Source organism: Phoenix dactylifera, chromosome 11 (genome assembly GCF_051530095.1).
Source record: "Phoenix dactylifera cultivar Ajwa chromosome 11, Ajwa_hap1_PhDact_Kaust_v1.1, whole genome shotgun sequence".
Lineage (NCBI taxonomy): Eukaryota > Viridiplantae > Streptophyta > Magnoliopsida > Arecales > Arecaceae > Phoenix > Phoenix dactylifera.
Window position 1 is genome coordinate 23,722,085 of NC_143200.1, and position 27,497 is coordinate 23,749,581.

General features: G+C 38.6%; 4 protein-coding genes across 4 annotated transcripts; 2 read left to right on the forward strand and 2 right to left on the reverse strand.

The window, feature by feature from the left end:
- Window positions 1–1,031: 1,031 nt before the first annotated feature.
- Window positions 1,032–6,019, reverse strand: LOC120106402 (Putative thiol-disulfide oxidoreductase DCC). Its single transcript, XM_039119403.3, has 3 exons — window positions 5,622–6,019; window positions 3,636–3,803; window positions 1,032–1,796 (listed from the first exon to the last, which is right to left on the reverse strand). Exons 1-3 carry the CDS (start codon window positions 5,875–5,877, stop codon window positions 1,567–1,569), a joined length of 654 nt encoding a protein of 217 aa, XP_038975331.2. The 5' UTR covers window positions 5,878–6,019; the 3' UTR covers window positions 1,032–1,566.
- A 551-nt stretch (window positions 6,020–6,570) lies between these two features.
- On the forward strand, window positions 6,571–12,231 carry EMB506 (Ankyrin repeat family protein). Its single transcript, XM_039119401.3, has 7 exons — window positions 6,571–7,035; window positions 8,233–8,312; window positions 8,558–8,656; window positions 8,752–8,850; window positions 8,935–9,033; window positions 9,116–9,214; window positions 11,748–12,231. The coding sequence occupies exons 1-7, from the start codon at window positions 6,678–6,680 to the stop codon at window positions 11,850–11,852; spliced, it is 939 nt and encodes a 312-aa protein (XP_038975329.3). The 5' UTR covers window positions 6,571–6,677; the 3' UTR covers window positions 11,853–12,231.
- Window positions 12,232–13,534: 1,303 nt separating this feature from the next.
- On the reverse strand, window positions 13,535–17,456 carry LOC120106400 (tRNA (guanine-N-7) methyltransferase). Its single transcript, XM_039119400.3, has 3 exons — window positions 16,973–17,456; window positions 14,400–14,863; window positions 13,535–14,319 (listed from the first exon to the last, which is right to left on the reverse strand). The coding sequence occupies exons 2-3, from the start codon at window positions 14,718–14,720 to the stop codon at window positions 13,861–13,863; spliced, it is 780 nt and encodes a 259-aa protein (XP_038975328.2). The 5' UTR covers window positions 14,721–14,863; window positions 16,973–17,456; the 3' UTR covers window positions 13,535–13,860.
- A 5,060-nt stretch (window positions 17,457–22,516) lies between these two features.
- LOC120111325 (cyclin-D2-1-like) lies at window positions 22,517–25,553 on the forward strand. The gene is made up of 6 exons (XM_039128129.3): window positions 22,517–22,997; window positions 23,114–23,200; window positions 23,799–23,894; window positions 23,998–24,199; window positions 24,310–24,440; window positions 24,546–25,553. Exons 1-6 carry the CDS (start codon window positions 22,746–22,748, stop codon window positions 24,735–24,737), a joined length of 960 nt encoding a protein of 319 aa, XP_038984057.3. The 5' UTR covers window positions 22,517–22,745; the 3' UTR covers window positions 24,738–25,553.
- Window positions 25,554–27,497: the final 1,944 nt, after the last annotated feature.

Here is a 27,497-nt window from a genome sequence, read left to right on the forward strand (position 1 = left end):
TCTTGGTTATTCCCTTCATGGTCATGGCTGATGCCATTAGAGAAAAAGGGACTTCGAGGGGCATGTCAAGCCGCACGTGCCGCGGTCATCTGGGCTCAAAAGCATATTGACAGGAGAGACAGGAGATGGTGACCCTTAACATGACCTCCCATAAGCCTTTCACTGCACTGAATCAAATATTTAAACTATATAGCATCCACTGTGGTGAATCAGATATGTAACTGGAGTAGGCAGTAAAGAGGCAAATTCTAGGGAACTTTTTGCTGTTGCCATGTTAGGCTTCGTTGATGGATGCGGTGTCATCTTGGTTGAATGGTGGTGGGGACTATGCCTACCTAATTTGCCTGCAGTGTGGTACTAAAAGATTGGTGAATGAGGAATTCTGTATAAAAGGTTTCAAGTATATGACACGCTAAAGTAAATCCAAATTTGTTATCGACAAACTTTTATTATATCAATTTAAATTCAAATAGCGAATCGTTTGAATAAATATAAATAAAGTGAGTAAAAAATGAACTCGAACCAAGCAAACCAGCGAATGCAGCAACAATTTTCACAAATATTGCTCTTCCAATAAGACCATATCTTGGAATGTTCTTATCAGAGTTGATATAATGTAATTTAGGAAATGACTGCAGAGCATGGAAGAGCACTCCTTTCCTTCCATGAAGAGTCCCTGATCTTATAATAAACATTCCTCAAAAAATAGTTCCTCATGCGAAATGCTTTCATTTTCAGTTAGAAAGCTCTTGCACTTGGACATCAGCTTGCTATCCTAACAAAATGTACTCAATTCTTCTTCCTTTCGGTCACCAGAGCCAGAAAAGTGAGACATCAAAGATACTCGAGCTACACCAATTCTCGAAAGCTTAGCTACAGCAATTTTTAAAAGCATATTTCGTCAATCCATAAGGTTTACACCTGCCAAAATCACTTTAAGACGTTGCAACGAAGGAAGGAAACCATTATCACAAAATAAGATTTACTTCCCCCTGAAATGCATGATGTTGTTGGCTGGAAAAACCAAGGAGTAAGGACATCTGACTTTTATTTATATTATTTCAGACTTTTCATTTCAATGTAATGTCTCACAAATTTTGACCTGTCACAAGGCATAAAAACCTCAGTATAATTATATTCCAGCCAGAGAACTGGCAGCCTCTCATCCAATTTAGGCTATGGGTAGCTGCTCAGCAAAAGGACCACATGCGAACAGGATTCTGTTGCATGCTACATAAGAACATCATTTTACAGTAAGGTTCTGGACAAAGATTGTCTAAACCAATTTAAAAATAAATCAGAAGTTAATGTAGGGGCTAACATTTAATTCTATGGCAAAAAGCACAGCATGTGAGTATATATATCTATCAGTCAAAAGAGGAATGCTAAATATTTCGCATGGACACCACAGGTTTGTCAAAAGATTCCAAGAGATTTGTTAGAAGTACTGCCCCCCTGTGGAGCGGTCAAGGAAATGGACTACCAGGTCAGCAAATCATCTCTCATCCAAATGGATCTTGATCGACGAGGACTGTGAAGATACTCGAAACTGAAAATTAGTCGACTTCAAAAGAAACTCCTGTCATCCCCCCCTCCCAGCATCTCATCCCGGTCGATAAAACGTTCAAGAAGCTCTTTATCCCGCATGACAATGCACTCTTCCTCCTTCCCAAACCAATCATAGCGATGTTTTGCAACATAATCATAGACTGCATCTCTTAGCGGGGCAGGGATGATCAGCAAGGAGCTTAGAACTGAGTAAGGAAATGGCAAGTATGATGCTACTTTCAGGGAAGCTGCATCTCATCCAATGTGAAAGTCAGTTGTAGTTGCATTTGAAAATAAAAATGACAGAAAATACTAGCACAAATGTTATCTCATATGCTATAAGAAACATTTAATCCTGTGAACATCATATGCATAAACATAGGAGATGCTTGGATGCCCAGATATCTGTTATGAAACCTCATACATGTGTAGGCAATAGTGACTGAAGATCTTTCAGTTTAAGGAGGGGAAGCAGTGGGCACAAGTATAATAAAGCATCAAACGAGAAATTGATTTCTCCAATCAGACAATTTCAAGGTACCACAAAACTTCTGTTAGAAGTGTTGCGATATCCTTTAAATAGACTTGGATGCAGAATCCAACTTAAGGCTGGAAAAGTCGATCTTTGTTTGGTTTCAGCAGTTTTAGTGCTTCTCGCAATTCCAAGTCCATAGTTGGAGTCTACTGACTCTGATTTGCATTATTTTGGCAGTTTGAATGTGTAGGTATTTTAGATATTCTAGATCATTATCAAAAGCACAAGTCTTCAATTTGAAATGTCCATGGTTAATTTTCACTGGTTTTATAGAGGCCTCACCACAACAAAGTGCATGCCTGGTTGTCTATGTGGGTGTCCTGCATCTGTCTGTGTGCATGTGACTCAAGCTTTCAAGGTTTTTGTGTCAATGGGTGGAAATATCAGGCAGTTAGAAATTTCATATGAATATCTAAGATATCCCCCCCCAAAAAAAGAGTCAAAATGAATGCCATATTTAAGGAAATCAACCTTACTGATAAACATATTAGCATCATACATTGGACCTTCGTGCTTATTTTATCCCATTATATGATATTGGGTCTCATAATATTTGGGCAATTCATACAACGTTCACATATAATCTTTATCAGAGAAATACATTAACTGGCCATTACCCCTAAAAGGTGGCCACCTCATATCAGGCCCTCAGAAGCTGCATAGTGTGTAGAGAAACACATTCCTCTAACATCACTCTCTCTCTCTCTCTCTCTCTCTCTCTCTCTCTCTCTCTCTCTCTCTCTCTCTCTCTCTCGTACTAGTGATATTTTAGGCCCTACTTGTCTGTGGGATAAAGTGGACTAACCTGGAAAAAAAAATCATCTTTTCAAGCTAATTCCTCCTTACCAAACACCGAAACTTACCTAGATTCAAGGGAGTTCATATTTGGGATTTTGAAAAAAGCTTTTTACTAACTTATCCCACCAAATAAGAAAAGAAATGCCGCCAAAATGGTAACGTTGAGTTATTCCTTCACTATTCCTCAACTCTATCCTCCTTTTCTACTTTTCTAGGATAACTCTATTCCAGAACCAAACAGTCCCTTGACAAAATGCTATGTACCGTAGCCAACACAGGTCCAATATTTGGGTTTGAGGTCAAATCATGTTAAGAATACCCAGCTCACAATGTACCTAATGGCATCTATAGTTAAGTATGGAATTACTATAACAATGAATATGTACTACTGAATATGCTTTTAGCCATGTTCCTTAATTTCATTTTTGATGTTTATAGGAATTATAACTGATTTATTTTTTAATAAGTGCTTCAACTCTGTTCTTTCTCATGCAAAAACTGAACTTTTTTTTTTTACCACATGAACAAATAAAAACTTAAATTGCAAGTACTATTTGATGGATCACAAAAATCCAAACAAAAAGTTCAGTAGAAGCATGCATGGTTTTTCATTTTATTAAATGCATATGCATGCAAGGAAATATCAAATCCTAGAGGACAGAAGATTATCTTACTAAAACCCTTCCTAAGGTAGAAGAATTTAAAATCTAATGATCATTAACATTGTTATTTCAGTGATATTGGACATGCTAACCTGTGGAACCTTCATAATATGCTTCAGGCCCTTCAATGAATAGAAAACGTCGAAGTACATCTTCCCGATCAACACCACATAACCTCAAGTATGGTTCAGCAGCCTTGGACTGGAGACAGCAAAACTTAATTTTTTCATACTTGTCAACCTTGATCACCCACTTTACTCCTGCAGTGCAGATAATTGTGACATTAGGTTTGAACAACAAAAAGTAAACTATATGGAAATTTTAGAAGTTCAAAACCATAACTTAGGAAAAAAGCACTTGGTAGAAATCTAGAATTTTTGAGACAGTTACATGGAACCATGTAAGCAAAAAGTAGCATAGGGCAAAACAAAAGTTTCGAAACTTTCTTTAAAGAGAAACGATCACATGTTTGAACCATCATTTCCAAAAGGTTCCTAGAGGTGATATTTATGAAAATGATCAAGATAATTTTGCCAGCACTTATTTAGTAAAAGAAGAATCATCATTGTGCAACACATACATGAACAGATTTGCCCATAGAATCAACTATGTGGTGTTCCTTATAGCAATCTTTGTAGTGCCTGATCTTTCATGAGCAAGATCTTATGATGCAATCCTATGAGCATAAAACAATCCCCTTACCTTCATGTACATGTATACATGTCTGTCCTTTTGAATCAAATCCATCAATGAGAACTTCAAGTTCCAACTTTTAATGCCAGTGATTTAGAAATTGATTTGTAATCCTTTTTATATGTACAACTTTTGTGCCCCGGTACCACATACCGCTTTAACTGATACATTTGACCTCCAATATGCACTTTGATAGGCCTTGATTTCATGGATAGATTTCAGCATAATTAGCACAAGAATGGTGATCTTCCTAACTACAAGTCAGTTGGTCTTAAGACCATAGGTTATCTTGCTACAGACCAAGTTTTAATGGTTAGATCTGCAAGTACTTCGATTCCATTTTTGAATCATATCTTGATAAAAGAGGAGGCAGAGCTGATCACATTAACAATTCCAGATGCAGATCTTCAAGCCAAAGAATGCTTGTTCCTAAGCAAGAACTCCAAGAGAGCAAATTTCTATAAGCATGGAATATCAAATTATCAGCAACATAATGGATGCTTATACTAAGTTATGTGCAGAATACATGTCTTAAAGTAATCTTGTAATGGCAAAAATTGTAATATCAGGGGTATGTTGATTGGAGCACCTAGAAATAATAAGTACCATCATACTTCTCATTTTTTTCTTGTTATCTGCTATACTCTCAAACTTAGCTCTGTAAATTATCTCTTTCGAATAAAAATTTTGGTGGCTAAGCCTCCATTTATCTCAAAAAGAAAAAAAAAGACAAAGGAAATCACATTAATTTGGTGGAAACATACGACCGATCTCCTTACCAAGTAGAGAGTTTGAATACCAGATCATAAATTGTCAAATACATAACGAATAATACTTTCAAGGCATGCTTTCTAGAGAAACACTCACTTGTAAAATATACACCAAGCGATGAAGGAACAAATCAACCATGGAGAGAGGATGGAAGCAATAGTGACTCAGAAACAAACATGACGGTCATGTTATCCCTGAATTTCACAATCTGCCCTGATATGATGAGGAAGCTTAATACCTCAATCTGAACCAACCAAATTATGGCAAACTTGGTCCAACCAAAAAAGACCAGAAATACAGACAAACATAATTAAGGAAAGAGTCGAATGCAATTCGCTGGGAGGCCTATCAACCATTTTGGTTTTCGTAATATAATTTGCATTAGATAATCCCTGTCAATGACCATAAGAAAGAAATCCCAAACCGCATGCATTGAGTAGAGTCTGAAATAGGGTTTTAATCCAGCAAGAACATCAAAAACCAAAGAATCCTATCAACGAACATATTCAGAGCAATACCCATACGATCCATCACGACTTTTATAACATACAAAAATTATTTTTTAAAAAAAGAAAACAAAGGGGCAACTTCGGAGATACAAGTGGAGAAGGAACCTCGGTGGCAGAGATGGCAGACGCCATCGTAGATGACGACCCGCGGCTGGAGAAGGGTGGGGATCGAGGCGGCCTTGGGAGGAGGAGGAGTAGGAGGGAGCTCGCTGTATACGAAGTCCTCGTCCGAAAGCTCGCCGGATGACCGGGAGGCAAAGCGGACGCCAGATATGGGAGGCGACGAGAAGCGAGGAGACGACGCCCTTCTCGCTGCTGCTGTTGCTGTCCAGATGCAACCCGGGAGGCCCCTTCGGATCATCTTCCTCCGATCATCTCACGGATTCTCTTCGAAAAAGAGAGAGCGAGAGAGAGTGCGTCCTCCGTTATTTTTCAAGGCAAAGGTAACGATACGGACCGCTTCAATTTAGCTTGGCATTAATCCAACTTTTTTGAGACCTTCTCTTTCTCCTAAAAAAGAAAGCTGACCATCAATTTATTGAAAAATTTAATCAACCAACCTGAACTGTATGATCTAGTTTCGACTTTTAGTTTTACTTTTTTCTAGCGGTGGGCATGGCAATTGAAAAATTACAACAATTTTCTGGAACTTTCCCGAATCTCAATTGTGCCATTATATTACACTTAACTATCTACATCAAATGATCTTTAATTTTAGCATACTTTTTAAGAAAATATTACGTTATTATTCAAGTCCAGCTTGGTCTAGTCACTATTTGAGCTTGAAATTTAGTCTTGCTTTATTTTTTTTTTTCTAGTAGAGAAGATCGACCAAGTTATTTATGGAGCGAACGTCTTTAGCCATCCTGTTTTTGCAAAATAGCGTGCTTTATTTTATTTTTTGATACAACGACTGTTCACAAATATAAATACAACTGATAGAGTCCAGAAAAAAAAAAAAGGCTTGGAAATAAAAGAGTAGCTGCATAACATTTCTAGAGAATCTTTTCCGAGTATTGCGCATACTTTCTGAAAAAGGTACAACGGCGGAGTTAAGTTACCGGGATTGCATGGGACCGTTAATCAGAGTTCTACTGGCTACCGCAAGACGGCAAAACCGACTTCCCCCCAACCCGGCCGGAAGACCCAAAACCGAAGGAGATGTTGGCGGGAGCCGCGTTATCCTCTCCCCGCCTCCTTCGCCTCCACTCCTTCGTTGCTTTTCGGAGCGGCGAAGCACTCCGAGCTCCAAATTCTTCTTCTCTCTCGCTTACTCCGCTGCCGGTTCCTAGGGTTTCTTCTTCTCTGGTGAATTTGGCGAGGCCGAGCTCCGGCGCCCGGTCGAAACGGGACGCGGAAGGTTTCTGGGAGGACCCAGATGATGGGTACGGAAGCGATTACGAAGAGATGGATCGAGAAGTGGAGGAACGAGGAGTTGAAAAAGAAGCGGAGCCTTCTTATCTTGGTAATAATGCTAATAAATCTACGACCTCTGCATACGAGGAGGAGCTTGTGAAAGGTTTCGTACCCTAATCTCTGTTCCTTCCTCGTCAAAATTGTACTTCGATGCGGAAATAGGAGGTTGGCTGTGTTTTCCCAACCCATTTAGACTAGTATTTTTAACAAAATGGAATCGGTTTTGAAAAGTATTTTAAGCTTCAGTTAGAAAAAGATGAACTAATCTTGAAACTGTTTCATCTAATGGTTATCTGGTGTGCTATCTTAGGTGACTATTTCATCGGCATTGGGCTAGTTCTGCCTGTGCACTATTAAAACAAGTAGATATATTTCAAGCCTAACTGGATCCATTTGCGTCATTTTTGCCGCCTTTTGAATTCTCAGGCTCTTATTGGGAAACTTTTCAACCATTAGTTAGTTATGCTCCGTTGCGTTTCTACGGTGATATGCTTGCATTAATGCGTGCAGCAGGTTTTCTTATGGTTTTTTTTTTTCTCTCTCTCTCTCTATCGCCTACCAGCGTTTTTCTCATTTGCTTGTGCCAAGTGATTTGTTTTCCGATGTTTTTTTCCGAACCGGCTGTTGGGTATTAGTTTTACTGTCCGCTTGAAGACTTGTTTGAACTCCTGATCGCCGTATCAATCTCCCACGCCATGTGGGAGATGCTTAGCAAAGAATGGGAAGAAAGAGAGAAACAGGAGGAATCAACAGAAGCGGCACCCCCGATATTGATAGCCTGTTTGGGAACGTTGTTGTTTTTGTTTCTTTACAAATTAGTGGAATACCACATGGAGGCTGATGCTTTAGATTATCACATTTGCTCAAAACTTCTGCTATTCCTCCTCTTCACACCTTCCAACTCACATGAGAGATTTTACATGGATAAGCTAATTTACTGTCCAAACTGACCCTAAGTGGGCTTCTTGTTTTGTTTAATTATGGTTTCTCTCTTTTAGGCTTTCATGTATGTTTTGCTCTTCTTTTTTTCCTTTTATTTACTTATCACTTTCTCTGCTTTTCTTAAACATGTTTTATTATTTATACCAAGCATCAGGACATAGAAGGAAGATAACATTAACCATTTGTACCTTTTCCATGTGTATACCCATTTATGGATAAGTCTCTAGTGCAGTTAGATGACACTTTTGTAGTTATGACAAGTTACCGATCGTACTTGGAGAACTGTGAGGCTGTTATTTATTGCTCTGGCTCTACCCTTTCCATGGTAGGCTGCCCATCTATTTCCTACTTCTTGCAGAAGTTGAACTGCTGTTAGAACCAGAAGAGAAGGCTATTTTGCAAGAAAATGAAGTTCCTGATCTCAGCAAAATATCGACTGTTAAGTATTTTTTTTTCCCCAACCAAGTGTCTTTTATTCTTGACATATACATAAATACACAAATAAAACAGTATTCTAGTGGTCTCATATGTAACAGTTGTTTCCTATATTAATACTGTTGCATAAACTAGCATATCTCATGATTTTTTTTCCTAAAGATGATATGATGCAGCTAATTGGTGTTTTCATTCCTTGTTAGGATAATATCAACCATTTGACTGCTTACTTGTATAATTTAATACAGATGAAGTGGAACCCATTTCATAATCTGGCATTGTCAGGGCAAATACCTTTCATGGATAAACTACTGGAGCTTGGTATTGAAATTGATTCTGTGGACAAGGTAGGTTTTTAATTCCCTAGATGAACTGTCTAAAAAATTAAAATGTAATATATCTCATCTAAAACAATGGAGCTTGAGTAGGTTTGGTGACACAGGATGGTTTCACTGCTCTTCATAAAGCAGTGATTGGTAAAAAGGAGGCTGTTATTAGCCATCTTCTGCGGAAAGGTGCAAATCCTCATATCAGGGATAGGGTAAGAAAAAGTTCCTACTTCTAACTCCACATGCTATTGTTCTCAGTGAAATTTAAATTACAAAGTTTGTCATCCTTTTGATAGGATGGTGCCACACCACTGCATTATGCGGTTCAAGTTGGTGCAATGCAAACTGTGAAGTTACTTATCAAATATAAAGTTGATGTAAATGTTGCAGATAATGTGAGTGTCATATGAATCGGCATAATTTTTTGTACTGTTATATGGCCCAAATGTTTACCTTTTATTTGCAATCACTATACAGGATGGCTGGACGCCGTTGCATGTTGCCATACAAAGTAGAAATAGAGATATTGCAAAACTACTGCTAGTAAATGGTGCTGATAAGACAAGAAGAAATAAGGTAACCATTGAAAAGCTTAGATTCTATTATTGATCCTAGCATTAAAATGCTTTTATAAGTTCTTTAGTTGTCCAGACTATTATGAATAAATGTACATAATACTAAAACATCACCACGAGCAGCCTATTTTTCAATTGTGATAATAGCCCAGGAGTTCATTGTTTATTTACTTGTTATCTTAGGAATTTTTGAAGAATGGTACATTAATCAGGTTTCTGAAGCATGAGCATCTTGCTACCTGTTACTTCACCCAGCTTGTGTGTCTTTGGTCCTTAATGCAAACAAAAGCCTGCACATAGCCAAAAGCAATTTGTTTGTCTGCTTGGTTTAGTTTTGGAATTGTTAGTTGCAATTTTCCAGCTTTCCGGTGAACAAGTTCAAGTTCATGCTCAAATGTTTCTACATTTCTTGCTTGACATAGTTTCAAAACTGTTCTGCTTGAAACAACTCTCTGCTTCATATAACATAAGGTGTATTACATGATCCTTGTTCATGCATATCAATTATCAATCTTGAAGCTATGAGGAGATGAAAAACTTCGTGTGGAGAATTTAGGAGCCTCTAGAAGATATTGTTTAGTTGGAAAACTTTACAAGATGAATCATATAATATAAGCTTTTGTACTATTTATTTTGTCGTAACTAGAGCCTTGCTCTGCCAAGTCCCAAGTCTGACTCCAATCTAGATGAAGCAATGGCTTGAATTCTCAATTTACTGTCACAGAAGCACAAAATTGTCAGTTGAAACTTCGAGTTAAATAATTGTACAATAAATGGCCATTTATCAAACAAAGCAAAGCTGAATCTCATCCAAATTTATTAATTTGTTTACTTGTGCAACACATAACCTTGAAGCCAAACCAATATCTACTTCATTGAATCATCTCGTAATATATAAACTAGTTCATTATACGCACATTTTACATCCTTTACTATAGGCACATTACAATATTCTCACTTTAGTTCTAGTATATAACACACCTTGCCTTGTAATACAACCCTAATATGATACTAAGTCAACCCAACACATTGCTGAAGTTAGAATCTATAAGCTACCTCAACTTTAATTGTATTTAACAATTCTAGACTGTCTGTAGATGGTGAAGAATAGAAAATAAAATTCTGAATCCATATAAAATCTGTCAATTATTTGCTAAAGTATAGATCGTCAACTATATAAGGACACTGCGAAAGATGTTCCAGAGTTTTACCCTACAGCTCGTTGTTTTCCTCTAGCCCGCCGCTGTTCTCTATTGTATTTCTTTTCTTCACTAGCTGCTTTCTATAGGTGGCTGGGATTTCTAGAGCTGCAAAATAGTGGAAAGAGAGCAGAACCCTCCTATTTATAATGGCTTCTAAGCATGAGGTGTCTAGCCATCCCAGTTTAGTACCTAGCTGCCATGTCCTGGTTAGCTAGGTGGCTGAACTTCTAGCATGAGGTGGCTGCTTCAGCATGGGGTGCAACAAACCTGATATGGCAGCTTAAAGGAATTAGCATATGATGGCTGTCCTAAGAAAGATGAGGTGACAGTTCAAACACGAGGTGGTACCAGCAGGAGGTGGTAGTCTAATGGTATGGCAACTCACTAAAGAAAGCATGAGGTGGCAGCCAATAGATAAACATGAGGTGGTCGTAAGAATGCAGCGGCATTAAGCGCAGGGTGGTCATTACTCTAGTAGCAATTTAATCCCTAGTCCTTTCTAATTCATGCTTAGAATCTTATCAATCATTAGATTGGAGTCTTTACTACTAAAATTTTCATACAAAGGATACATTTTCATGATGATTCCACCTACACATATGAATACTTATTATAATAAATTTAGCTCCCACGTATAAATGATTATATAGTCGGCATTAATATATTTGGGTCTTATAAATGTACTACAAAACACAAATTCATCGATATCTCCTATTATTATTTCATGATATAATTTTTTACACATGGACTCTGATGTTCTGATGCTTGCCTGACATCTTGGTATGGTCCTTGCAATATCGTCAACATTATATACTGTACTTTTGGTGATTGATCTGCCTAGTAGATATGGATCAAATTATGTACTATAGGATAGCATAAAACCAACACTTTTCATCATTATCTGCTGTATATTCATTAGTTTTTATGCAAGTGCCTGGTAAGAGGCAGCTTTAATGCTAGCTGTTATGTAGCAATCTGGGTTGAACAAGCCTAATTCCTTGTTCTAAATATCTAAACCATAAGAGCCCCTAAATGAAACCGAATTAGATGACAGCTCTATTCATCTATCAGGTGACATTTTTATAGTATCCTAGTATTTGGTTCCGTGCATCTACACTGTAAGCATCCAGTACTAGACGAGGCAGGTGCACGACTTCCCTACATCTCAGAAATCTGTGGTTTAGTTTAACAAGCTGTCATTTCTTATCTGATATTCTTCTGTAAGCTAATGATTCTTTTACAAAGTGGGCACAGATATTTAGTGGCACATGATACTAGAGAAGCCGCTGGCTATTTGCTAACCACATGATACTTTGTTTTTGTATGTTGTAGGATGGAAAAACTCCTTTGGATCTAAGCTTATGTTATGGGAGAGATTTCAAGTCGTACGAGCTTGCTAAGCTACTCAAACTTGTTCCAGCAAACAGAGATCCTTGAAACTCCCTGCTTATACAATAAATGGAGATATAAAAGAAAGACTAACGGGACATTTTGCTGAAACTTTGAATACTTGTGGGAATTGCTTTTCTATGAAGAGAGGGCCAACAAGCAGCATGGCAATTGATAAAACTCATGGAAATGTTGATCGCCATACATGGAAATCCAAAAATAGTGGTCAAAATCTGATCATTGTGCTGAAAATTTTAAGGGACTGAAATTAAATAGCTGAGTGAGGAGGCATATTTTATTGTGCGCTATGTTGGCATCTTCTGCTGCATGGGCCAGCGAAAACGATTTCATTAAGTGGGAGTTAGAGTTCATATTGATTTCAACAGCAAATATGGCCTCCTTTAAATGAAGAACCATGATTCTCTTATTTGCTGTCAATCAGGTGGATAGAAGGGTTATTCAACAGGCATATGCAAATGTTTAGGGGATGTTGAAAATAACTTGACAACCTCCCTAGCAGACTCCTCCAAAAGTGGGGAAATAAAAAAACGTAGGACATTTACTCTACCACATGCTCAAGGGCAAGGGCCACAATTTTTTGCATCTAAATCGCCTCCTACTCAAACTTAGAATTCTTACAGAAATTTTTGGATTAACATCATCTTAGCACAGGAAAAACAATGCTGTGGCCTGAATAATGGACTTGATGTATGCTTTGGAAGGAGGAAAATTGGCTCGAGAATGAGTGCCATTGTTATGTATCAATTTTTTGGTAAAGATCTCTTCGTGTATCAATTGGAAACAAATTATGAATCTGATATAATGACTTCAGAAGCAACCGGAACATGCATTAGGTTTTAGACGAGACTGATTCCAGAAACTTGGGCGTTATGTTGTTCTTAAAACGCAGCAGCCATTCAGTCATGATTGGCCGAGTTATGAATAATCTGATTCATGCTTGTCACCACGAATGTTTCAGCTCGACCAATTTGGATCGGCAAGTTCTGCAACCTTCTCTAAGTAACACAAATTGTTCCAATTAAGGAGAGAGAAATAATGCTCCATAACCAAGGAAAAAGGAAATCTTGAAGCCAATTTCAAGATAATTTGTGAATGAAATTTTTAACTCGGATCGATCACCCAAAAAACAAATGCTTAGTCTTAGCTGTAGGTCAAATCTCTCATGCCAGAAAGAGAGACTTGAGAATATAACATAACTCAAGCCAACTTCATGGAAAAATATGTTGCTCCACTGATGCTAATCTCCACAAATTTTCCCATCCTGTACATGCCCATCAAGCTGGATTTTCACAACAATGGTAGCTCCAGCGTGCACCAGATGTTACAGTCTCCATACGACGCTAGACTATTCTATCAACAGCTGATCTCAGTCAAGCTGGGAAGCTCGAACCTGCAACATACACCAAATTGCGGAAACTGCAGCACATTTTGGACATATACAACAACACCCAAATGGAAATAAATAATATTCCACAAGGGTAAAAACATACAGAACTAAACCTTTTCCTCTATGTCTGAAGACATGAATACTCCACAGGAATGCCATGACAAAGACCGAATTCATTTTCAACTCCATTTGCATGACAATAATCATCTCTATCCATTTACCATGTCTGTATTCATTTACCACATAGCTCATAATAAACGATACTATCGAAAGATAACCGATCCATCAGGCAACACCACTAGATATCAATCTATACCACTGCTTGGAATATAAATCGCATGAGAAGTTCTCTAGTTCATTATAATCCTGTGAGAACCCAGTGACTGAGTCATTCAGATCAGTTTGATTAGCAGCTTTAAATATTCATGCAATATAAAGTCAAGACTGCAACGATGTATGATAAACAAAATAATGAAGATCACATGCTAACCCAAAAGAAAAGAGGCAAGCTTCAGCCCAAAAGCAGTGAAGCTGGACTACAAGCGTCAAAACCTATCATACAACCCAACAATCCAGCATATCTTTAGCTCGAGAAGACAGCAAGGCCAATGGCTCGGTGGATAACCTTTGTTTTATAGCAGAAGCAGGTTATTCCTTTTCTGATATGCGCCTGTATACAGCCCAGAAAGTCTGGCCCCCATTTCTAGCCACCTTCTGGCCTTCCTCAGTGGCAGAAGATAACAACCTAACAACAGTGTCTGCTTCAAGTTCTTCCTCTGGAACAGCTTCGAACAAAGGGTGATCCTCCAAGCAAGATCTCATCCAATCTCCAAGCTCGTCCACATCCGTAATTGTGTATATGATACCTCCAACCTCCAATGCATATGCGTATTCATCGAGCAGCTGAAGGCTAATCACCCGGCGCCGGTGGTTCTTCTCCTTGAAGTGGGGATCCGGGAACAGAAAGAACATCTTCGACAGCTGCCCCTTCTCAAAGTAATTGGGTACATATTTCATAGAATTGGTGCGAACAACTGAAATATTCTCATACTGCCCCGGATTTGCAGCTCTCAAGGCCAATATCCGCTCTTTCACATATTCAGTAACCTGTATGAAGTCATTAAATTTTAACAGCACACCAACCCGCTAAATTGAACTGAACACATAAACGAAGCAACCTTTCTTACCTTATCTCTGAGCTCCATTCCAATCATTAGAGTGTCAGGGAAGAGGGGGGAGAGGCCGACAAGCAACCCACCAAACCCACAACCAATGTCGGCAAATCGAATCTTGTGGGGTGGCGCGCTACCATCGTCATCATCAGAACTCCTCGAGGGGAAAAAGTAGGGGTAATGTTGCGAATAGTCCACATCGGCGGGGATGATGGGGATGGGGAAGTGAGAGTCGCTGAGAGGATTGCTGTGGGCTCGAGCTCTGTAGAAGCGTTTCCTGGGAAGCCGAGCCGACCGGCCGTTGTGCCGCATGTTATTGTTATCGCTCTTCAACATGGGAATTCTGATACAGGCCTACCGTCCTAATGGCATAAACTGATCTAAATTCAAGTCGAGGTTTCTAGGAGGGTTCATAGAAACATTTAAGCGAACACTTCATATGCTTGGTTTCAACACTATGTCATTGAAGAGTAAATGACCTGCGAAAATAATAGATATTAGACATCAACTGCTTATCATCAAAGAACAAGATTTCGCCATTATTCTGTAAGGTCTAGATAGATAAAACGGCGAAAATCTAGATGTATTCGCCTCAAAGGAAACATAGAACCAAACATAAAGAGAATATAAGTAAATATGAAAACAAAAAAATGGACAAGGAAGGGCGGTCAGAAGCTAAATGCTTTGAAATTTGTAGACGACAATGAAGAACCCTACGTCATGCTTCGAAAAAATCACAGGAAAACCATATGGTTTGAAGAAATAAGACGCAACCAAATCAAAAAACAGCAACTCCCGAAGTCCACAAAATATCCAATAGAAGCTCTGCAATTTTATAAATCCACAAGAAGATAAAAGTATTGAAAAACGTCATGAGCATCAATCCAGCACAATAACACAATATAAGCCCGTCTGCGCCCAGACCATAGGCACCGTTCTACTTAGGATTAGTAGAAACTCTTTTCTAACTAACTCGTGCATTGGGGTTGTGTTTGATTCGTAAATTCAAAAAAAAAAGAGAGTATAATCAGGATAATTTTGCCAGCACTTATTTAGTAAAAGAAGAATCATCATTGTGTAACACATACATGAACAGATTTGCCCATAGTATCAACTATCTGGTGTTCCTTAGAGCAATCTTTGTAGTGCCTGATCTTTCATGAGCAAGATCTTATGATGCAATCCTATGAGAATAAAACAATCCCCTTACCTTCATATACATGTATACATGTCAGTCCTTTTGAATCAAATCCATCAATGAGAATTTCAAGTTCAAACTTTTAATGCCAGTGATTTAGAAATTGATTTGTAACCCTTTTTATATGTACAACTTTTGTAACCTGGTACCACATACGGCTTTAACTGATACATTTGACCTCCAATATGCATTTTGATAGGCCTTGATTTCATGGATAGATTTCAGCATAATTAGCACAAGAATGGTGATCTTCCTAACTACAAGTCAGTTGGTCTTAAGATCATCGGTTATCTTGCTACAGATCAAGTTTTAATGGTTAGATCTGCAAGTACTTCGATTCCATTTTTGAATCATATCTTGATAAAAGAGGAGGCAGAGCTGATCACATTAACAATTCCAGAAGCAGATCTTCAAGCCAAAGAATGCTTGTTCCTAAGCAAGAACTCCAAGAGAGCAAATTTCTATAAGCATGGAATATCGAATTATCAGCAAAATAATGGATGCTTATACTAAGTTATGTGCAGAATACATGTCTTAAAGTAATGATGTAATGGCAAAAATTGTAATATCAGGGGTATGTTGATTGGAGCACCTAGAAATAATAAGTACCATCATACTTCTCATTTTCTTCTTGTTATCTGCTATACTCTCAAACTTAACTCTGTAAATTATCTCTTTCGAATAAAAATTTGGGTGGCTAAGCCTCCCTTTATCTCAAAAAAAAAAAAAAACAAGACAAAGGAAATCACATTAATTTGGTGGAAACATACGACCGATCTCCTTACCAAGTAGAGAGTTTGAATACCAGATCATAAATCATCAGGTACATAACGAATAATACTTTCAAGGCATGCTTCTAGAGAAACACTCACTTGTAAAATATACACCAAGCGATGACGGAACAAATCAACCATGGAGAGAGGATGGAAGCAATAGTGACTCAGAAACAAACATGACGGTCATGTTATCCCTGAAATTCACAATCTGCCCTGATATGATGAGGAAGCTTAATACCTCAATCTGAACCAACCAAATTATGGCAAACTTGGTCCAACCAAAAAAGACCAGAAAAACAGACAAACATAATTAAGGAAAGAGTCGAATGCAATTCGCTGGGAGGCCTATCAACCATTTTGGTTTTCGTAATATAATTTGCATTAGATAATCCCGGTCAATGACCATAAGAGAGAAATCCCAAACCACATGCATTGAGTAGAGTCTGAAATAGGGTTTTAATCCAGCAAGAGCATCAAAAACCAAAGAATCCTATCAACGAACATATTCAGAGCAATACCCATACGATCCATCACGATTTTTATATCATACAAAAATTATTTTTTTATTAAAAAAAACAAAGAGGCAACTTCGGAGATACAAGTGGAGGAGGAACCTCGGTGGCAGAGATGGCAGACGCCATCGTAGATGACGACCCGCGGCTGGAGAAGGGTGGGGATCGAGGCGGCCTTGGGAGGGGGAGGAGTAGGAGGGAGCTCGCCGTAACGAAGTCCTCGCCCTAAAGCTCGCCGGAGCACCGGGAGGCAAAGCGGACGCCAGATATGGGAGGCGACGAAAAGCGAACAGACGCTGTCCAGAGGCAACCCGGGAGGCCCCTTCGGATCATCTTCCTCCGATCATCTCACGGCTTCTCTTCGAGAGAGAGAGAGAGAGAGAGAGTGCGTCCTCCGTTATTTTCCAAGGCAAAGGTAACGGAGATGAGACGACGCACGTACCCCTTCCCTTTCGTTCTCTTCTCAAAGGCTATAATTCGCTCGTTTTTTTTTTTTTTTTTTGTCTCTCTCTCTCTCCCTCCCTTGGGTTTACGCTGCCGCACCACCGTCCACCAATCCCTCCCAAGCTCCAAGCGCCAAAACCCTAAACCCTCCTGTAGGTTTGTTAGCGTCGTGTTATCTCAGCCGTTGATTCGGAAAAATTAATTCGACGGTTGGATTTGCATATCCTAGCGGCAATCCGAGTCCAACCCATCTTGCGAGGTAAATACTTGGAAGCCCAAAAACTTGCCGGGTCCAGGCCGTCATGAGCACCAATCCAGCCCAATAACACAATATAAGCCCGTCTGCGCCCAGACCAAAGGCACCGTTCTACTTAAGTAGAAAGTCTTTTCTAACTAACTCGTGCACTGGGGTTGTGTTTGATTCGTAAATTCAAAAACAAAAAAAAAAAAAAATGAAAATAGTAAAATTTGTATCTATGTGAATAGTTAGAATATAAGTAATGCCATCTCATTTAACTTTATTTTTTTTAATCCTTTTGAATTATGAACAACCAAGGACATCTTTTTGAAATAACTTTTTGAAAAATAGCTCATGAAAGCTCTCTCTCAAAATAGTTATATCCGTCCTAAGCAAATTTAATTGACATAACTATTTCTTAGTTATGCCTCCTCCCCAGATGTTGTTTGGCAGCTTTACATCTGCTTCCTACCTTAACCAAATGAAACATGCAACATTCTTCAAAGTTTTAACATAATTTTTTGAAAAATATAATAAAAAATTAATCTTTGACATCACAGGGGACTTAAGTGAACAACCATAACCAATTAAACAAGTTTATTTATTTTTGAGGAGGTAGGAGACCAAAGAATTTTAGGATGAATGAGATATTTCAATAGTTTGGGTGGGATATAATAACCGAAAAATCAGTGCCTTGGCCGGTACACCTAAAATGCAATTACCAATAGTTTTAAACTACAAATTTGATACTTAAATTGAAAATATATAAGATAGTAAAAAATTTAATAGAAAAATTTTAGATTTGTGTAAATTCCAGTTGATTGTATCTTGAAACTTACATATCACTATATATATAATAAGAGCTAATATTTTATATTCATATTAATTAACTTTTTATTGGTTCTTGGTTGAGGTGTAAACATGATAATTTAGTACATCCCATGAGTTATTCCATCTACGACAAACCCCGAGTCTCATGCCTTAGTGCACAACCTTGATCCTTATTTCCAATCACTGCACAACTTTTATGTTTACGAGCCAAAGTTCTAGCACACGAAAAATCAGGCCTCACAAGTCTTAGTGCTTACTTACCCCAACCTGCTTCCAACTAACACACCCCCAATGTCATGGTTCAGGCCACACTGCATCCCATAGTCTTAGAATAAGAAAATTAAAAAAGAAAAGCGTACTTTAAGCGAGTGAAAATCCTAGTAGTTTAATACTTTGGTTGGTGGAGAGCAAGACCTAAAAAATATCAAATATTGTTTCACATCTAAGAGTCATCTAACATCTACCAAATAGCATTCAAATACTTGTTTTTGTGCACTATTTGTACTCATGGGTACTACAATGGTTCTTCTTTTATCTTTTTTTTTTTTAAGAAAAAAATCCATACTTAATGAGCTGCAAAATGGAGGATATCCTTTTCTATGTATTCCTAACCTTGAAATCCTCACACAGGTAAGTTTTCAATCAAAGCTTTTGATGCAACCGCCAAAAGATTTTTCAAACTTGGTAAAGCAAAAACTTCATGATGGAAATGATTATGTTGTTGAAACCATTTAAAACAAGAAGTCAAATAGCTGCATTAGTATCTTTGTGCGGCCAATACAAAACCACGTCGAACCCTATCCTTGTAGAACTCGAAGAAAAAATTATTGCATCTCGCTTTATCTAAAGTGTTGTCAAATTTATCATATAAGAAAGTCTTTGGCCTCCACACATACTAATGTAGCCTAGATTCTGTCGACCTGAACACTTGATCGAACTATTGATCCGAACGTCTGATCAGATCGGCCGATCAGTTGCAACGAGCCACATATCTCTATTTCAAAACATAATCAATAAAATTAAAGTCAATTAAAAGAATAATTATAGTCCTGTACACTTAGAGATGTTGTGAATAGTTATAGCTCGTCCAGCATATTAAGTACAGCCATGAATACATGCCTTGTATAGTTAAATTCCGCATAGAACATGGAAGCAGTTGTGGCTCTTCGCCAGCTCATCCAATCCTATCATGCAGTATTTGGCGGCAACACATGCCATTGAACGATCCGTGATTCAACCAACCCCTCACCCATTGCAACAATGCTGCTGTACACCACTGGTTCCATGTACCCAACTTGGTGTGCTAAAGACCATCTCCTTGCCTCTTTGCTATCGCACTACGTATCCCTGCACCATGAGAAGAAAAAAATTAGCGTGCGACCCCCCACGGTCGGCTCCTTTTCTCATGCCCATAGCTTCCTCGTAAAAGCCGAGAAGAACGTAGCGAACTTTTTTTTTTTTTTACCTCGAGCACGAGGACAAGACCGGAGAGTTCCCATATCTGACACTGGCTTTAAACCACACCAACCCGCCTGCATGTCTGTAAAATTACTGCAAACCTCGCAGAAGGACTCCTCCACCTGCGAGTTTGACCGAGGGTTAAAATCCGAACCCGAAGAAATCCAGGCTGGCCTCCTGCCGCTGCCGGAATCTTCCCCCGAGCCAGATCTCACTGCGGTGAACCGTAAATGCTGTCACCTCAAAGTTACCGCCCAAGTCCTGTCGCCCATCTTTTTGGCTTCACCTTTTGTCGCTTCCCTCTCCTCCATTGCTAAAAATAAAAAAAAAAAATCTTTGATCAGGACCACCGGTGTTGCGGGAAGATAATAAATAGATCGCTGGATTTGCTATAAGATGAGAGGAAACCGACGGTTCAAATTCCCCGGTGGGACCACGGTTTGAATGGACCGGTGCTAGCGACCGACATTCGATCCCCTTGATGGACGAACGTGATTGCGATTTGTCGCTCCAAATTTGGTTTGGAGCTTGGGCCCCACGAGCCCAGTCGTGTCAGCATTGACCGGGCCAATGTCGGATTCGGACTCTTTATCTCGGCTGCTGAGCTCGGTTCGGCCGGAGAGATGCTGTTCGAGGATAACGGATGGATAAAATTTGTGCAAAGTTGGGTCTGGGTCGGGTCAAGCTCATAAGACCCAAGCATGGGTAGTTTAATTATAGCCGCCGGGAACTGAGACCTAGCCAGACTGAATCGAAGCTGTGCTGGACCAGACCGGGCGACCAGATCTTGTCCAGTTGATTCGTAAACAGTTGACATTAGATCCTAACAAATCGACCAAGCCGAGCTCCACTTAGGTTTGATTCGACTAAAGCTCGATCAAGCTCGGCTTGATTACCCCCCTACCTACCTAATAAAATTAAATAAAATGGATAATTAGTCAATTGATATCTCCCTGGAACCTTAAACATTACCAGCTGAAGATGACTTGATGATAGATTTTGAAACCAATGAACACTTGACTACACTAAAATCTAACTCTTTGATGTAGTCATTTAACTTTACCAAATTCCGAATATCATCGTGAATCCAGAGAACGCTGTGACACTCCGTGCTTGTTTTGGGAATAAGAAGACGGAGCAGGGAAGGAAGGTGCTTCGAAAGTTATTCCGTAAATAAAATTATTCCATCTCTTTCTTGAATAGTTATTCCCGGAGTAAGGTGCTTCGAAAGTTTGGATGGAACAACTATTCCTGCTTTATCCCTGAGTTAAACGTAGTCATTGCCTTTCCCATGTAACGCACTTCTTGGTCTCTTTCGTAATCGAGACTCTCTCTGGTTTTCTTTCGTTATCTATAAGTTGTTAATAGTTGTCAGTATTGCTACAATAGATCGAGAAACAATCTTGCTTGATTTATCCCAACAATCCCCGACTATGCTCTGTCCTCACTTCATCACAGCCATGCATAAACAGAATCTTTCTCTCTTTTTTTTTCAGAAAAGAAAGAAGCGAATCCATATTTGTTGTTCGCCATGATTTGGATAGCTGTCTCGAACTGAACATCTTCCTGCTGCATTCAATATGGTATTCAAATTTATTTGAAACACAAAAGGCCATCCAAATTTTGTCGGAATTCGTGTTTGAAGTGAGGATGAACAGGGGGTGAAAACAACCTAAATTTCATTCAACTTCAGACTTCAGATAACACTAATCCAGCGACCTATGGTAGATCTACCTGTTTGTGGAATCAGGTTGAATGCAATTTCTTTTAAAAACATCAAGCCAATCTGATGCGGCCTAAAGTCAACATGCCTCCCATAGGTTCACACATAGCATGTAGGAAGACTAATTTTAAATAGATTTGAATTCAACGTAGATTAAGAAGATCGATAATTGCTCTGTGCAATTAAAGAAATCCAAATAAGAAACAGATGGTTACAACTCATCTCTTGATATCAGAACCTAATTGCAATAAAACCATATCGTTGCCTCTATATAAGGATCCTATGCAGGTCACGTCTCATATTTCTATACTATCATTCTGTCCTTCTTTCGTGCAGGTCAAAGCTCTTCTTCTTTGAGCCAATCTATCATATAGCCGATCTTAAACTATATTGGCTCTCAAGCCGATCTTATAGGACCATAACCTTAGTGAGCCAATCTCCTCCAGGACCGTTAGCTGATGATGAGCTGACCTTTCAAGTTGAAGAGATGACCTTAACAGTTATTCTCAAGCTGATCAACAACAACAACAACAACAACAGCAAAAAGGCTACAAGGTAGACTTCTACTCAGACCGATACTCTAAAAAGTCCAACCCAATGGAGTAAGAATTCCTCTTTATAAAAGAAGGCCTAGGGCATCAAGTATGGTAATCAAATTATTCTAGGGTACTTTCATTTTTTTCCTCTTTTGCTGCTATTTCTTGACTTAGGTATCCAAGCGGATTATTTATATATTTGCAGGTCCGATTTTCATTCCAAGTAGACCAACAATCTCCAACCCATTCTATTTTTGCTCATACAAAACACCGTCTAATCAAATTTATTTTTAACAAATATAGCAAATTACATTATTATAAAAATTACCGCAAATCACACAGTAAACCAACTAAACTAATACAGAAACGGAAATCAAAGAATAATATAAAAGGTTATCGAAAAGACGAAAAAGAAAGACAACCATTTTTCTCCCTCTTCTTTTTTTCCTTGTTTGCTGTTATAAATCTCGCGTCCTTGAAAGCTATCGCTAACTCTCACTCCCACCCTCCTCCCCAACCCCTTCCCCACCGTCTCTTCTCCATCTCAATCCACCTCTCTCTCTCTCTCTCTCTCCAAGAGACTAGTGACCGGGTTCTGGTGCTCCACGGTGATGGAAAGGAAATGAGGGCGCGTCTTATCCGACCATGCCGCTACCCCTCTCCGATGACTCGGGCTCGTTCTGCGATCTCCTATGCGGCGAGGACGCCGGAGCGCTCGCCGAGGACCTGCCGGGTTACTCCACCGAGCCCGAGTTCGCGGAGGGATCGGACGAGTCCATCGCCGGGTTCATAGAAGGGGAGGCCGACTACTCGCCCCGGTTCGACTACCCGGACCGGTTCCGGTCCCGCTCGCTCGACACCTTCGCCCGCCAGGAGTCCATCGCCTGGATTCTCAAGGTCCTCTCCACCTCCGGCTCATCGTAGAAATTTACCGCCCCGAATTGCTATCTTGAGCATCTTCAGGGGCCAAAAATTCTATTTTTGATTCTTTTTATTTCTAATTACGGTTTCAGGTGCACGAATACTATCGCTTCCGCCCACTAACGGCGTATCTTGCCGTTAACTACATGGATCGGTTCCTCTCTTCTCACCAATTACCTGTAAGCTGATGCTACCACCACTATCCATTCTTCTCCATCTCATCACATATTCACATCATGGGTTTATTACTTTTGCTTTAAATAAAAACCCTATAAAAGTTTCCTTGCATAGATTTATAGTTGACTATTTGTTTTTTTTTTTTTTTTACAATCCTTCATTTTGAAGTATTTGCATAAGATCATAAATTTCATTTTTTTTTGTTTTAGCTATGTTTTGGAATAAATTGTAAGGCCATCTACTGTATTATTCTTGTTCATATACTGTTCATAAATGCTGGCATTTGCATGCATGTGACATGCTTCCAGCATCAGCAAGGTTTGCTAATGGAAGGAGGCTTGAGGTAAGTGCTTCTTACTTTATTGGATTGTGGGATGTGGTACTTTTCTGTTGGTCAAGACATGATGCAACCTGGCAACTTGTCAGCTAGTGGCCTGTTGAAAACAGCCCAAACCTATAGTGGATGTGACTTTGGAGTTCCTGTTGCATTGCACTTGGACCAATCTTTTCAATAATTTAATTTTCCAGTAAGTTTATTTTATCAAATTATATTAGAGATTTATGATTTATTTCTTGATGGTTAATCTATCTTTCCACCAGTCAAATGGATGGGCTTTGCAACTCTTATCAGTGGCTTGCCTCTCCCTGGCTGCAAAGATGGAGGAAACTCTGGTTCCATCCCTTTTAGACCTTCAGGTACTTCACTCACCCCCAAGTTACCATTTCTTTCCTCCAACAAGATGCACTGTTTCTCAATCAAGATATTTATTGATCAGGCCGTAAGTTATGTTAACCGTAGGTTGAGGGTCCAAGGTTCGTCTTCGAGCCTCGAACAATATGCCGAATGGAGCTTCTCGTCCTCACTGCATTAAATTGGAGGCTTCGATCCGTGACACCTTTTACGTTTATTGATTTCTTTGCTTACAAGGTTGATCCCACGGGAACGCATGCAAGATACCTGGTTTCACGGGCTACTCACATTATTTTAGCAATGATTCATGGTAATATCTAAATCCATATAAACATAATTATTATTGTGTAAAATAGTATATTCATATATAAAAAAAAATGCATTCTAAATGTAGAGCTAAAAAAGTAAGTGATGTCACAGATATTGACTTGCTGAATCACTGCCCATCATCAATAGCTGCAGCTGCCATAGTTTGTGCTGCTGGTGAGGCTCAGGATTTGGCTCTTGTCAGCCCTGGAGTTGCAGTGCATTGGTGCGTTGGACTGACTGAGGTGAGGAAGAAGTTGTGTTCATCAATAATTCATTATGGAGAACCCAAAAGAAGACATTAGTCTTGCTTAGTACGTGCTCTGTTTCTCTTTTAATTGCTGTTGTAGGAGCCGATAGCTAGTTGCTACCAACTAATGCTACGAGCTGCTATCGATCACAAGAAGAGAAAGCCACCGATGATCCTGTCGCAGCTCAGAGTGACAAACCCACTTAGCGTGGACTCGGGAGTCTCCTCTTCCACATCTTCTCCATCTTCCCCACCCAATAAAAGGAGGAAGCTACACAACTGCTGCCTGTGAGTGGGTGATGACAAGGAGGGCTCATAAGGAATACAAATGATGACAAGGGGATAAGGAAGGGGGGACCCTAACGATATTATAGCTAGTCTAGTAGACAACTTTTCTTATTGGGTTTTGCAGATTCCTCAGTATTTTTTAGAGGAGTTTGGTCGATTGGTTTAACGGAGTGCTTGGATCAGTATGTTGGTTACGTCCAGGAGTTAGGCTTGGTGGATGATGATTTTTTTTTTTTTTAGTTATTGTTGCTGTTGTTGTTTCTTCTGAGGTCCTTTCATTTGTGGGCTTTGCTATTTATATGAGCTATCATGGCACTAGAGTTGCAGATTCTCAAGGGTGGGGAATCTGCCATTCTTTTGTGTGGGGGAAAAGTAGGAGAGACGTGCTTGTTTGCGCAGGACGTGGAGGTCATTGAAATCAAAGGCAGCATTGATTGTTGAATGAAAAAGAGGAAAAGAGGAAGCATTCAAGCAGGGGAGGTAAAAATAATAATAATAACAAAAGAACTAAAAAGCTAAACTCTCCCAACTTGAAAATGTTCCATGAATTCTCGTAAACTGGTCATCGTCCTCCTTTGCCTCTTCATCAATATTTACTTTTGGAATTTTATTTGATAGATTTTTTTTTTCTTTCCCTTTCTTTGTATTGGTGTGATTATGAGTATCTTGCTTGGGTTTGCCTAAGCATACATGTGAGAAGTTTTTGCCTAAGGTTGGGGCTAAAACTGTTTGTATAAGGGCCTTTGGAGGTCTTTGAGAGTCTTGTATTATCTGAAACTCATAAATGAAACAATCTGATGTATCTATTTGCCTGTAAAAATCTTATAATTTCAGACCTGAGTTGTTAAAGTCTCTTCTTTGCACTTGTTTATATGTATTGGAAATCAGCAATAACAGATTTCGAACTTTGGAAATGAGATACGGGGCAAACTAAAATCTACAATGTTAGACATACAGCATTAACACAACTGACAAGTGCTTCCATGTTTTGTTTCAGATAAGTCTTCCTTGAGATATTTCCAGGTTAATAATAGAGTAGATTAGCAATAATGTTATCAGTAGTATTCCAAAAAAGCCCATGTGGACTATTTGGTCATTACGGTTGGATGGAATTTAGGAACAAGATCAGTCACATCGAAAAGCCGAATCGTAGGTTAAATTTTCGAAAACCGTAATTTGGTCATATGACGTTATTATTATTTAAATTGAATTTATTTTTAAGATCTACGATGTGACGCCTCGTCCTTTAGGAGGTGCTGCTCCTAACGATTAAGCCCATTTTTTTTTGGATAAAATTTTGACCGGATGTAGTATTCTATTCGAGAAAGAATTAAGTAAAATGATAAAAGGCAGAGTTAACGTAGAAGTTGAGGTTTATCTTTTCAAAAATTTTAACTTTTTTCTAGAATATTTTTATAAGTAATGGCTATTTTAGGAAAAAAAGCTCTATTAGAATTAGAAAAAAAAATCTGATTCAAATTATGCAAGAACAGACCTCAGCATTATATATAAAGGTTATGTATCTCAGTTTTTTAATCATCAATGAAAGGAAAGAGGATTTAAGCCTTAAAAGAGATTTAAGTCATGCTTTCGCAATTCTTCTATCTTCTTCTAGCTTTTTTTTTGAGAGATTCGGATCGAGTGGGTTGAAAAAAATCTTTTTTCTTTTCGATCGGATCAAGTAGGATCGTTTACTAATGGTGTTGGTTGGCCTTTTAGTTGAGAAAGCTTTCAATGAAAATGAAAACTAAGCTGATCTTACCAACTTTGGCTATTTTACCTCTTGAATTTCAGACATATAATATCTTGTTTCACTAACATGAAACATCATTTGATAGGGGGTAAAGGGAATGGTGATCCCCTCCATCCAAGTCATTGTCAGAAGCTGGCTAATAGGTTACTCACCAAAGACTGTGCAGGGTGATCCCCTCCATCCAAGTTGTTATCATGTTATTGAGATAAATAATATTAAAAATACAATGATTGTTATTTTTCATTATTTTTATTATAATATAATAACGACTATCATTTTCACTTGTATCTTTAAAATAATTCTTTTAAAATTTAATATTTTTACCTCAAAATTTCCTCTAATACGGTTGAAAAAATATATTACTTTATCTAATAAAAATAAAAAAGATAATGCCTTTTTTTTTAATTGTGGTAGGAGATATGTTGGTTCGTTCGTGACCAGCGATCGAAGGTGTTTAACCTCGATAAGCACAAATAAATGAATTATGTGATTGGAGATGAAGCAAGAATTATCGCATAAAGCCATCTATTCATGCAAGTGTGGCACACCTAACCCTTTTTTTTTCTGCCAATAGAGTTGCAACTAGGTTGTTGCCTTTTTGGTATACCTTAGATTAATGTGGTTGAGATCCTATAGTCGTAAACTGGTTAGTACACCCATGGAGAGCCTTTATAAGTATAGATGAATGGATCACATGATCAGAGATATAGCGAGTATCCCAATAGAGCTATTTATTCATAAGAAGCATCGCCCATTTTGAAAAAATAGTAATACTTCTCATCTGCTGAATAAGCAGCATCTAACTTGCTTTGTTGTTAGAAAAATAATGACGATGAATTTGGCTAGAATGCTATAGTAGCCTAAATTTAAACCTTATCTTCACTTTTTTTAAAAAAATAGATGAGATTTTGTATCTATCTTTTAAATAAAAAATAGCTGAGATTTCACTTAGCACTTGCTGGGATGATATCATCTTTACCACTGCAACAAATGGACAGCACGGGAAAAAGG